The sequence below is a fragment of the Setaria italica genome, chromosome I, assembly GCF_000263155.2.
Source record: "Setaria italica strain Yugu1 chromosome I, Setaria_italica_v2.0, whole genome shotgun sequence".
Lineage (NCBI taxonomy): Eukaryota > Viridiplantae > Streptophyta > Magnoliopsida > Poales > Poaceae > Setaria > Setaria italica.
In genome coordinates, this window is record NC_028450.1 from 22,193,219 (window position 1) to 22,206,128 (window position 12,910).

Here is a 12,910-nt window from a genome sequence, read left to right on the forward strand (position 1 = left end):
TCCATCCCTGCTGCCACTATTCCCACCACTACTGTTCCGGCCGCCACTATTCCCCGCCGCCATGCAATCCTTCACCCCCCGGCCAGGCTCATCCCTTCAGCCCTGCCAGCACTGCATTCCTTGGCTGCTAAGAAAGGTCTGGCGATGTGGCGCTCTCCCAGGCAGTCCCCTCCTCCTCAGCTCTTCACCCCGACTGGTTGTGCCCAAATTCCTTCCCTCTGCGGCCATGCCCTCTCCCCTCTCTCTCCCAGCCCCTAGCCATGCCATGTTGTTCGCCTTTCTCTCCTCTTCCTCCCAGCCTAGTCCGCAAGGCCGGCGGCAACCAGGAGCGCCTTCCCGGTGTGCTCCCGGCAAGCCCCGCAGTGGTGCCCAAGGCCCCCACGGTGGCGCCGCCCAGCCCCGGTGTCGACCGGCCCCCACCGTCCCACCTCCATTCCACCTTGTTACCCCCCTCTCTCACGTGCGGGCCCAGCACCTTGACGCCGTTGCCTGTCGTCTACCCTCCTCTACTCTCGCCCTCTCAACCTGCGCTCTGGTCCACAGCCTCGGACCATGTGTCCACCAAACAGTACTACACCCACACCCTATCTGCGTCAGCCAAACCCAAAACGCTATGTGCACCTACGAAAGTGTACCCCCAAGTCAAGTTCAAACCCTTCCACTATTTTAAAAATCCTTGAAAAATCACCAAAAATTCCAAATAATATTCTAAACCCATTCCAAGACTCACTTCCACATTTACACCTCATTTGAGTCCCTTATTAAGATCTTAGAGCCCAACCTTATTAGGAAATATGCCGCACCGCCTCCACCCGCTGGCGTGCCCTAACCCCTAGGTGCTAGACGGGTCAAAGTCGAGTGCACTGTGTGGACTCTAGCCACCTTACCCGCATTGTTAAGAGCACCCAGTTGGCTGTTCCTCGCGGCCTTATCGTCGCCGCTAACCCCTATCGTCGTCGCGCATCTGCTTGATCTTGCCCGACTGCGTCTGTTGCCATGCATACTATCCCCTAGTGCCAACACAGACCAACTGTCGCACAAGCTCTCAAGTATCATTGCACAAATCCCTAGTGACCCTTTAAGGATCTGTCCAAGCCTCTGGTCCATTCCACTACATAGCCGTTATGCTGCCCAAACCAAACCTCGAATATCGTTTGGGCATAGCCGTTATGCTGCTCGCCCAAAACCTCAAGTCTCAACCAGACCCAGCCGATATACTGCCCGACTAAAACCCTAAGTATCAACTGAGCCTAATCGTATGCTACCCAACTTAAATCTCAAATATCGTCCAAACCTAGCTGTAGTGCTGCCCATCCAAAATCTCAAATTACCGTCCAAACCTAGCCGTTATGCTGCCTATCCAAAACCCTAGGAAATCCGTTCATAATTTCTTAGAATTCCTTAGAAAATCCAACCATTCAATCCATTAATTATTTAGAAACTTATTTCTAAATAATTAACAAACCGTTCATCTTTTATCTGGGAATTCACCCTTAAACAGTAGGTAATTCCCAAAATGTCCATCATCCTTCTTTCTTCCTATTTCTGAGATATTTGATTGATGTATTGTTAGAATTGATTGTTATTTTATATGCCTTTATAGCTGGTAGACGACCAGGCTCCACCCCGAAGCCGAGGATCTAGAAGGATGAGAAGTGAAGACCCTGGTCGACCTAAGGAACGTTAAGTGTAAATGAAGGCAAGTCCTAACACCAACATCCTTGATCAAGTTTTATCCTATGTTTCTAGAAATAATAAAAATCTACTGAGATAATAACTTGACTTGCATATTTTGAAACGTTATAGGAGCAACCCACCTCTATTCACTATCTTGCCTTGACTTGAAGCCGCTTCTAGTCCGAAATCCTATCAATGACCTCGGTCACGACTAGATCGATGACCGAGCGTCATTTAGAAATAAAATTGTTTAGAAATATCACTATCATTATGATTTTATGGAAAACTCTAGAAAGTGAGAGTTTAGTAATAAAATCAACCAACTAAAGAATTAGAAACCGTTAAGGACAGGATAGGGGAGTAAGGAGGTAGCCTCGGTAGAGGATCCTATCCCGAAAGCCTACTCCGGTCACATAAGGACCGGCTCACAAGAAATACTCACACCCCACTAGCGGAACCTAGTAAACCATCCCAAGGAGCCACGGTGGGCAACAGGTAGGCTGGAGCAGGACCTTCGCAGAGTCCCAGGTCTGGTCGACACGGGTCATAGGTTGAGGTCCAGAGGACCTGGTGGCATTGTATGCCACGTTATGATGTATCTTTTTCTGGGATAGTGTCCATGTATGGATGTAGTATGGCCCCTTTTTAGACCCCAGTCATACATGTAGATGGAACTAGGGAATGTTGTCTAGGAATAGCCACCGGTGGGTACGGGTTTCGTAGGTCAGTACCGCCTTTCGCGGAGGTATGGGCTGATCGAATGTATGGGTGAAGTGTACACCTCTGCGCAGAGTCATAAATCTATCTAGATAGCCGAGGCTCACGGTTACGAGCCCACATAGTCAAAGCTCTTGTCGATTAAAATCACAACTTGAGTGTGGTAAGATGGGACCGGGACCCTAAGAGAGTAATTTTTGGAATAAGGCATAATCCGGTCCAGAAGGACCCTGATGGTCTCTAGTGCTCATTAAAACTTAGGAACTGGTAGAGGAGGTAAGATTCCACCTGCAGGGCCAACGAGTTAAAATATGCTTCCTTCCTTCCCCTCTTCCAAAACTCACATCACCTTGCATACCTTGATCACCATGCATTTAATATAATTTCAACGCTAGAATTTGCTGAGTACCATTCATAAGTGTACTCAGCCTTACTTTTATTATATATGTATAGATCTCCAGGTGTTTCAAACATCTTGTTAGTGGATGGGCACCTGCGCTTCTCTTTGCTGCGTTAAGGTAAAATTAATTTCCTATTATTTTATGCATCTTTTATTGCTTAAATTACTGAACTGCAATGATAACTGTATTAGCCGAACTGATAGATGAGTAACTTGAGAGTAAGGCCCGCACAGGGCGGAGCCAGCCGATGGAGCCACCGGTGTCAGCTCCGTTGAACACCAGTGTCAGCTCCATAGATCAGCAGTGCAGACCAGTGATTTTTCACTGAATTTGCAGCAAGCCGTCGGTGTGAGCTGACACCGATGAAGAGCCCTGGCTCCGCCCCTGATTGGCTGTGCAGTAGATCTGTCTGGTCAGTGAGAAGCCACTTAACAGATTTTGACGGAAGTGGCAATAAAAGGAGGGGAAATTTAAAAAAGAGTGAAGGATACTCGAAAATTTTGATGAAATTCTCTTGTTTCGGATGCTATGATTGTAGCCAACGTGGAAGGATTTTTGCTAGCGTCGCCCACGGAATGGGCTTGGGGCAAGGAGCAGCGAGAGAGGACGGGGACAACGCAGCACTGCAGCAGTCCGCCAAATTTCTCAAAGCTTTGTGGGCTCAAAACACTCCAATCAGGCCCAATCGCTTATGAGGCAGCAGCCCATTCAAAGTATCAGCAGCCTGCCGACCCCGATTCCACAGGTGAGGTCGATCACAACGCCGCCGGGTGCCGTCGCATCTCTTCCGCTGCCGTCGCCTGCCGCTCGAATCCTCCACCGCCCGCTCCACTGGCGAGTTGCTCTTGCTCAGGCTTCAGGGCTCCTCCTCCCGCCGTCTAGTGGAGTGAAGGTCCGTCTGGACGTGGAGGCTGATTTCTTCTTTGGTAAGTTAGTCCTAGCTCTCCTGGATCACTGGATGGATTCAAGGTCGTGCTGTCCCGGGGACGGAAATCGAAGATTTCTTTCTCTTCGCTCGGTTGTGAATTCGCTTCAGTCCGTGATCCGTGGGTCCATAGCACCTGCTGGTGCCCGAGCCCCGAGGTGCACTTATATTTTCCAGAAATTGTTGGGGTTTAGGGTTTAGGTGGCCTCAGTGTGCAGAAGTGTTGTACATTTGAGCAATTGAGCTGCAATAGAAGAGCAATAACTTGTTTAAGTGTCAGCTGTTTATGTCTTTGCAACTCTCACCATCTGGATAGTGAATTTCCTCACTGAGAAATGGTGCTCTGTGTATTCACTGCATTGATAAAGTTTTCGTGTGGCTCTCTGCCTCTCTGTATGTACTTCTTCTGAATTCTGATGAATTAGCCAGGATTTCAGAAGTTCCACACAGTACATGCAGCCAATAACCGGCCTCCAAAATATAAGGTGTTTTGGCTAAGTTCTAAGACCAAGTTTACAGAAAAAATGCAGGAACATCCACAACACCAAACCAAATATATTTTGATAATATTTTTGTTTAGTGTTGGAAATGTTTCTACATTTTTCTATAGATTTGGTGAAAGTTGGAGAAGTTTGACTTAGGACAAACCTAAAACACCTTACATGTTGGAACGGTGGAAAACTTTATTACTGATCTGGCTGATTTAGTGTAACAAGTATTATATATAGAGATATAGAAATTAAAGAGAAAAATTATCTCTGCCCAACCATCTCTCGGATCTAATTAATATTTTTCTGCAATCTGCATTGAGTTTATCATGTTATGTTACAACTGCCTGTTCAGTAATGGGATTACAAGAACCATGTAATGAAATTCTGAGTTCAAGGATTTTTAGTTCAGTTGCTTATACTTTTGGGCCTTTTTCCTTTTATCTGGTATGATTCTGGAATTTTAAGGTGTATGCAGTTGGTGCACACGTGAACGTTCTGCTCTATATTTTGGCATTCTAGAGATAATCGAGAGATGGTAACAGTTGTGTCATATTAACTATCTGAACTGTCCCAGCCAATCCAGTCTGACTGACAGAACTCTGGAGCTGCACTGCTCTTTGCATAAATATCTATGCTGATTCTCCTGGGTCTTTGTTCCTTATGTTTTACAATTTCTGCTAGGTGTAAAAAAATGAAAGAAAGTGCTGAGGTGGGTTTTCTTTATAGCATGTAGGGCCCAGTAAAGCAGCAATTTTATGGGCACAACATGGTTTATGTGTATCTAAGTCCAGGTCTCGTTTGATACTTTGATCTATACTACAATCATACTTTGATACTTTGAACTTTCGAAAACATTGTGTGAACAGATCACACCAATGTGAAATCACCATGGAGCTATACCTATATATTGCTATATGTACTCCACTTTGAGATACAAAGGAAAAATATATGAAAAAAATCTGCTAATTGGTGTGTTCCTGGCCTGATGTGTACGTTCACCGTGTAGATCCTAAATTCTCAACAAACAATTCGTACCTGCGTTTTGATGCGATGTCGACCACCCCAGGCAACGGCAAGGGAGTCCAGTGGTGTATGCGTATCCCTCCAATATCGGTGCTGATGAAGACTGAGTACATGGTCTGGGCTACGAAGACGAGGGTTTACATCGTACCAAGGAGTTTCGGAAGCTATTAAGCCCGTCGAGATCAAGTGCACGTGCAATAACCTCGTCCTTGGTTTATGCCCTTACCAAGAAGACCCAAAAAAGATGAGATGGATCACAGACACCATAGTCCATAGAGATAGAATGATGAATATTTACATGAAGCATCAAAACTCAATAGACTCCTACCTACATGATACTAGGATCTTGACGCTCGATGATGAACACGAACAAAATTATTACAAAGAACTGGAACAAATCGCGGGAAACTGACACGGTATTTTACAAAAGGCAAAACTGCAAATCCTTGTCACACTTGCGTGCACAAAAAATAGCAAGCAGCAACTCCCCGACGTGCTTTACCTTCGGTCCGACTGATGCCAAAATCACAGGCACATCATGTACATATTGCCTCCACTCCGTGCCTGAGCCATTGATTGTGCCGCAGATCCCAATCACAGGCAGCATGCAAGCTCACTTGATCAGCCTCGCTTTGTGCCTCAACCATCCTTCAGCAGATCCGCAGGGGCGACCGGCCTTGCAATGGTTTCGACAACAGAAACCTTGTTTCCATCTCTTACCAGTGCTGTAACAAGATCTGCAGACACTCCAGTACTAAGTTGTTTTTGGACAGTTGTGGAGTGTTGATCACTGCTAACTTCTACAGCAGTTGCCAAATTGTTGGACATGGAACTGGATGATTCACTTGCTTCATCTGTGTTCAGGAATAGGCAGACGACAGCACAGTCATCTATCTTCGATGTGGGAAACCGAGTTCGCCATGCACGGTGAGCTGATTCAACTAGGAAACGTGCTGCAGAGGCCCGGGATGTGGCTCGGCTGACAATACTAACAACTTCATCATTTGACAGCACGTCCCACACCTGAAGTGAGTTAGATAACGACAGTAGGAAGTTATATCATATAGCACAGAAAAGGGTCCACTCTTATTAACATTGAGAAAATGGTGTGTAAATAAATTAACATCTGCTCACCCCATCGGTAGCCAGCACAACAAATTCATCCTTTTCTGTGATGTGGTGATAGGAAACATCAGGCATGGAAATTACACCATGATCCTTCAGACAAAAGTCTCCAAATGCCCTAGCCATGGCCAATCCAGGTGAGTTGTACTTTGGAAGCCAAACACGAGCTACCTCTGGTTCCTCAGGAAGTGCAAATATTCTGCCCCTCCTTTGCTTGATTCGCTGTGCTTCACCTGAGAATTACCATGTCATTCCTCAATCAACTAAACGAGAAAAGAAAATGCATACAGTGAATGTTTTACTGTTCAGCAGTACTTGCTGCTACGAGAGGATCAAAATATTTGCATCATGTACTCATGCCTGTATAACTGAATGATATGTCACCAACACAATGCAAGACAACATCTTCAAAAGCAGTAATAGTTACCTTCCCACACTAATCTAAATACGACCACACAATTCCCCAAACAAATTTTAGTATATACTCCCTTTGCTCATTCCGCTTCACCCAAGTTGGGATATATGGAAACTGCATCACTGGATTTGTCACTAAAAAAAATATAATTTGACAAAGTATAATGTTCTGAAAATAACTTTTCATAATCCCTCCGTTCCTTTTCATTTGTCTTCATAGGATCCATGACGTCAAACTTTCAAAGTTCTACATTAATATGTTTAAACCTATCAAGATTGACTATATGAAAATATTATTACTAGATTTTTCTTTGGAAAAGCTTTCATAAAGTATATTATCTCCGTAAAATATTAATATAAATTCATAAAATGTAGATTGCAGTACTTGAATGTCCCGAAAACTGTGAATGCAAACAAATAAAAAAAATGAAAGGAGAGCAATGAATCATTGCCATCTAATAAGTCTGGATGTTTAGAAAGATGATGACATTCAAAAATCAACTTCCCACAAGTTCTTGTGATTGCAGGGAGCAAATGCGTAGTTATGAAAATATACAAAACAGCAGTTGGTAACAAGATAAATTAAGCCATACGATCTTTATAAAAAAAAGCCATACCATGAAAAACATAGAAAATAACAGCTGGGAACAGGAAAAACTTAAGTGATCCTCATCCTTGACTCAAGGTTTTTCTTGGCTACTGTATTGCCTAGTTTCACTAATCTTACTCCAAATGAATTTGCCCCACTTTTACGAGCACGACTCCATGAAAATGCTTGAACAATTTGATTGACAAAAAAAAACATGAACATTCTATAGAGCTACAAAATGCTAATCTGCTTCCTCAGAATTAAAATACTAAAGTAAGAATTGGTAAACTGACAGTCGAGTGCCACCTCCGATCCTAAATAGTCCATTTAGGTTTGTGCTAAGACAAACCTTTTATTTTTATCCATTGATGATAACTAAAAATATTTAGATTGGCAACATAAGGTTGATGTTTATAGATTCATCATGAAGAATAATTTCATAATATATTTTTTTATAACTGGAACCATATATTTACATAGATATTGGTAGTCAAGGTGCCGCACTGAAGATCAAGTTGATATGATAATAGACTTTTGGGATAAAAACGCGTAAATCATAGTTTAGGGATAGTTCAAATATGGTTAGGTAAATGATGTTTTGCTGATATCCCTAATTTATTGGTCAAGTAACTTTCTAGTGAATGACCAAACTATTAGAATTCAGAAATTGTAATAAATATGTCAGGCTGGGATACTAAAATATCAAAAGTTAATTTCAGACACACCAACAGAATATTTCATGAAGACCACTTTTATTCAACTATGTGTAAACTTGACTAAACTGTAACAATAACAGCAAGCGAGAAAACCTTGTCCCCAACTAAAACAAAAAGAATCTATGATATTCTAAACTCATACTGTTATTAATCAAATTCCTTTGACCATAACATAATAAAGATATAAACAGAGTGCTACTTACACCACGTGTTAAGGCCACATAATGTCACAAGCTAACGGAAATACTGTAAAGCCATGCAAATATAATGATGTTCACAAAACAAGTACAGAGCTAAAAAAAACTGCACATCTATATTGCATAAAGCAGGACTAGTGAAAGGCTATACAGTTGCAAAATGATTAGGGACACAATGAAGCAACAACCACAAAAGAAAGAAATACAGGCTTACTTGGAATGTTCGGTTTGAGGTCAACTGTCAATTGGATGGCAACAAGCTGATTATTTTCATCTCTGGTACCCAAGACAGCTCTTGAGTCCCCTAAGTTGCCAATTATAAGATTGCGTCCCTGCAGAATACAATTGATTTACAAGCATGCAGGTCCAGTCAGCTGGTGTGATCATAATGAAACAGAAAGAAGATATTTCACTTTTAAAAAGATTAATAGTGCCATTTGGCTCAGTTACCTGCTTGATCACTGCCACTGCTGTAGTCCCACTGAAAAAGCAATCAATATTTTTATGTAACTTGAGATCCCTATCCATTACATGGAAGGCCTTCAAGAATGATGCTCTCAATGCTGGGAAAATTTCTGGATACTCCCCATTCTGCTCAGCTTCAGAGGACATGACAGTAACTCTTCTGTTTACATGTTCTGGTGAACCTACTTCATTTGCGTTGCTCTTAATGTTGCTAGTGGATGTTTCTCTACCATCTTCCATCGCCAAATCTGCTCCTAACTTCACAGGCAGGAGATCTCTTACTCTCTTAGCAACCAAATGGCCATAAGGTCCATGACCATCAAACACACCACAGAAGATTGTATCCTCTCTCGAACAGTAGTTCTGTCCAAAAGTAAAAAAAATAGCTTGTCATAATCAAACATATATTCCACAGAAGTAACAGCAGCAGCAAATTTTACACATTCACAACAAACTGGACAGATAGATGGAAGATGGGCACTTGTTGCAAAAGCAGCATTTGTAGTTAACCATTTTGGTATCTTTTTAATGGGACCCGTGTGCAACTTGTAAGAGAGTACTAAGGTAGTCAAATCACGAAAGTTTAAGTTTATGGAAGTGTTGAGAAAACTCATGGAAGGCAAATTCGAGTCCCACTGCAATGAGATAGGATCGGTATATGTGTCACGCAATGGACATGCAGCCAAATTGGTAATCAAACATTTGGAAAGGGAAGGATGGTGCTTCAAGCAGATAAGATCATCCAGCAAGGAGATGGAGAAGGGAGAAAAAAAAACTAGGATTGGATAAGGATGAGAATCATGTGGAGCCCCTCCAACCTCCAAGAAGTATTCCAACTCAACACCAATCATTACGCTTGAATAAGACTACCAACTAAAACTCTTCACCAGCAACATCCAATGGCAATCCGTGCTAAATATATATAGAACTTCAGTCAAAGTTCAATTCTTGCAAGTTTTAGGATGCTGCGCACTCATGCTGCGGGTAACTCATAATACACGATGTGCCCAGATAAGAAAAGGGTGTGCCTGAAGAAAAAACAATTTCCTGAGTTTGAAGGGAAAATAAAAATAAAATCTGAACGAGAACTTCCGTTGCATAAAAATCTGGATCAAAGGATATGCTAGTTAATTTAATCAACTAAGTATTTTTGAAAAAAAAACAAATCCACTAGTAGAATATAGTTGCTTAGATCTTGGGGAGATCTGATCAAGGAACAGTCAGAAAGCGTACATCAAGAATATATGTGAGAAAAAAGTACAGACAAGAAAGCAGGGAAAAGATGGTTCTTTTTCTCTTTTCATTTTTTCTCGTTTTACCTCCCAGAAGATCATGGCATCCTGGTTGACGCCCTTCTTGCCCTGCAGCGTGTACAGCGACGCGACGGCGCAGGCGCCATTGCCGGCGATCCGGCCGGGGGTGGCCCTGAGCTCGGCCGCGAAGCGCCGCGCGTCCGCGGGCGCGGGTGCCGCCGGGCCCACCACGCGAGGCAGCGGCGGGCGCGGCTGCCTCCGGGGCCGCGCGGGCGCCCCCCACGTGACGCCGAGCGCGCCGAGCACGCCGAACAGGCAGTCGAAGAAGTCGTCCATGCACCGGCCGCCGCCTCCTTCTGCTTCCCCCGCTGCTGCTTCTCCTCCTCCTCCCGCCGCCGCTGGCCCCGCGGAGCGGCTGGTGACCATGACGACGCGCGCGGCGACGGCGACCGCGACCAGGCGCTGGTGCTCCCCTCCGCTGCCGCTAGGCCGCCGACGGCTGGTGCCCGACCGGCGCCTCGCGGCGGCCTCGACCATGCACACGCGGCCGATCCGCGCCCGGCGCCGCGCGCCGCCCCCCGCCCGCCGACTAGCTCCCGCCCCCGACGCCGGCGACAAGGCGGGGCAGACGAGCCGAGGGAGTGAGACGGACAGCAAGGCGAAGCGAAGGAGGCTCAGACACCACCGAGCGAAGCGAAGGGAGGAGCTGCGGCCGCTGAATTGCTAAAATTAAGCGGGCAGCCAGGGATGCAGTGTAAAAAGAGGAATTTTATATCTGCCGTATTGCGAAAAGGGCAGCAAGAACACGGACACGGGTCACAACCAAACCCAATCTCTCTCTCCCCGTCTGCCTCTGGATGAGTGCGTAGAGTAGTGGTGGTTAGGAAACAAGAGGCCTGCGTAATCCCGTACTTAAAAAGGCTCTTAGCAACGGGCCAATTTAGTGATTAAGCAGCTAATCTAATCAGGGAGGAGCAGCAGAGCAGGGAGCTGAGCTGTAGTAAAAACGAGAGGACGGCGAGGCCGCGGCGGTGGGTGCTTTTCTTGCTGTTGGAATTGGAATCCGCCTCTCCCTCTCGGAGGGGGGAAGGGGGAAAGCGGTGGTGGCGAATCTGAGGCGACGAGATGCAGGAGGGGACAGCGAGAAGGCCGAAATGGGAGGCACGGGAGAGGGACGCAGAGGGGGCCGAGAGGCTGTCGGAGTCGGCGAAAGCTCTTGTGGCCTCGGAGGACCCCGGAGCTGCGTGCTACTGTTCTCCATTTCTACCGAGCCGCGGTCGGGCGGGGTAGTTGAGGTGGACGGCGGCCCGGCTGCGGACGAGCAGCTAGCAGCCCCCCGCGCCTCACCCGGCCGGCCGGTCCAGTCTCCCTCCGGTCACCGTCGCGTCATGGGTGGAACGGCCGAACAGGGACGGTTCTTGCCTCATGATTCGTGGATCAAACAGGCTGCTCGTTAATGGACTTGTTGTCACCGAAAATTAAAGGATGTGTACTTGTCTAAATAATGATACATTTAGATCAGCGCATTTTGGCGGCTTTATACTCCTATTAATTTTTTATTGGACCTATTTTCAAACTGAAATTTTTTCGAACGACAGTCATATTTGAGTTGACATCTCAATCCCACGTGGATGACTACTTAGTTCCCGTGCAAAGTAACTGCTTCGAAAAAATAACTGATGCATAATATGATGATGATGATGTCGAGATCAAGAAGTCCTCACCGAAAATCATTTTTACAACGAGGAGTACTTAATGTCGTGATAAATTGGATAATAAGCAGAGTTCTTCTCCTTGGTTATTGTGCCAAGATGAGATAGATTTATCAAGCGAACAGAGCGTAACTCCGCTAGTAAGGTTTCTTGTGGTGGAATCTGCCCATCAAGGTTTGAGTCCTTGACTCGGCATTGGTGCTCGCATTTTTCTGGATTTATTTCAGGATTTAACCGGCAGTGGTAGGCGATGTTCCCGTTGACAGTGAGGCGCCAATGATGACTTCATCAATCTCGAGGATTTGCCGGCTCAATCTTTCGAATGTGCTCATAGGGGTAAGATTGTGTACGTGTGTTCGTAGAGGCGAGTGTCCATGCCTGTATGTGAGCGTTTGCGTCTGTACTATGTGCTTAAAAAACATAGATTTATCAAAATGTAATTAAGGGAGTAATTAAGAGTAGCTTGCGAAATTGCAATCGATACTAAACTATGCGTACTCGATTCGCCACGTAGCGTGAGTTTTAAACTCCAGCGTATTTAGGGGATCTCGTAATATTTAGTATGCAAATTTGACCAATACCTCTTTTATTAAAGTTATAAAAGGTAATAGAAATATAAATCGATATATATTCCATGTGAAAGTTTTAATGATACTACGTTGATACGACGGGTTGAAATATTTGTTCTTAAACCAATGAACAAACATACAGACCTCAAGTTGAAGCTAACTCTCTTCAAAGGAGAAACAGATATGACAGTGTAACAACACTCCACCCATTTAGTAAAGGTGGCTATTACATCCCGAATGTGTTAAGCGTGCAAGTGTTCTTGTCATGATTTAACTTTACAAACATGGACAAATTTTGGTGGACTCTAAAAAGGTGCACCTAGCACCTCAGTAGGCAGTGTGACACACTTCGCGATTATGTTCTACCCCACCCTATCCTGCTATTCTAAACCATTCTTTCCTTGTCCTGCAACCGTCGATCACGTGTTCACCCGACATTCCCGCCTTCCTTTCCTTTTTCGAGAAAAAAATTATCCATAGCACCAAAGCTACGTGAAATTTCCTGAAACACCGCTCCACGGAGTAGCAATTTAGAGCATGCGTTCGTTACCCCCTCCGTCACAAAATAAGTGCTATTTTAGCCTTTAAATTTTATCCAAAAAAAGTGTTCTTTTATCTCCTCCTAGTAAACTGTAT

At 44.7% G+C, this 12,910-nt stretch overlaps 1 protein-coding gene across 1 annotated transcript; it reads right to left on the minus strand.

The window, feature by feature from the left end:
• Window positions 1-5,479: 5,479 nt before the first annotated feature.
• Window positions 5,480-11,216, minus strand: LOC101780970 (probable protein phosphatase 2C 14). The gene is made up of 5 exons (XM_004952428.4): window positions 10,060-11,216; window positions 8,726-9,103; window positions 8,490-8,607; window positions 6,369-6,592; window positions 5,480-6,257 (listed from the first exon to the last, which is right to left on the minus strand). The coding sequence occupies exons 1-5, from the start codon at window positions 10,528-10,530 to the stop codon at window positions 5,874-5,876; spliced, it is 1,575 nt and encodes a 524-aa protein (XP_004952485.1). The 5' UTR covers window positions 10,531-11,216; the 3' UTR covers window positions 5,480-5,873.
• Window positions 11,217-12,910: the final 1,694 nt, after the last annotated feature.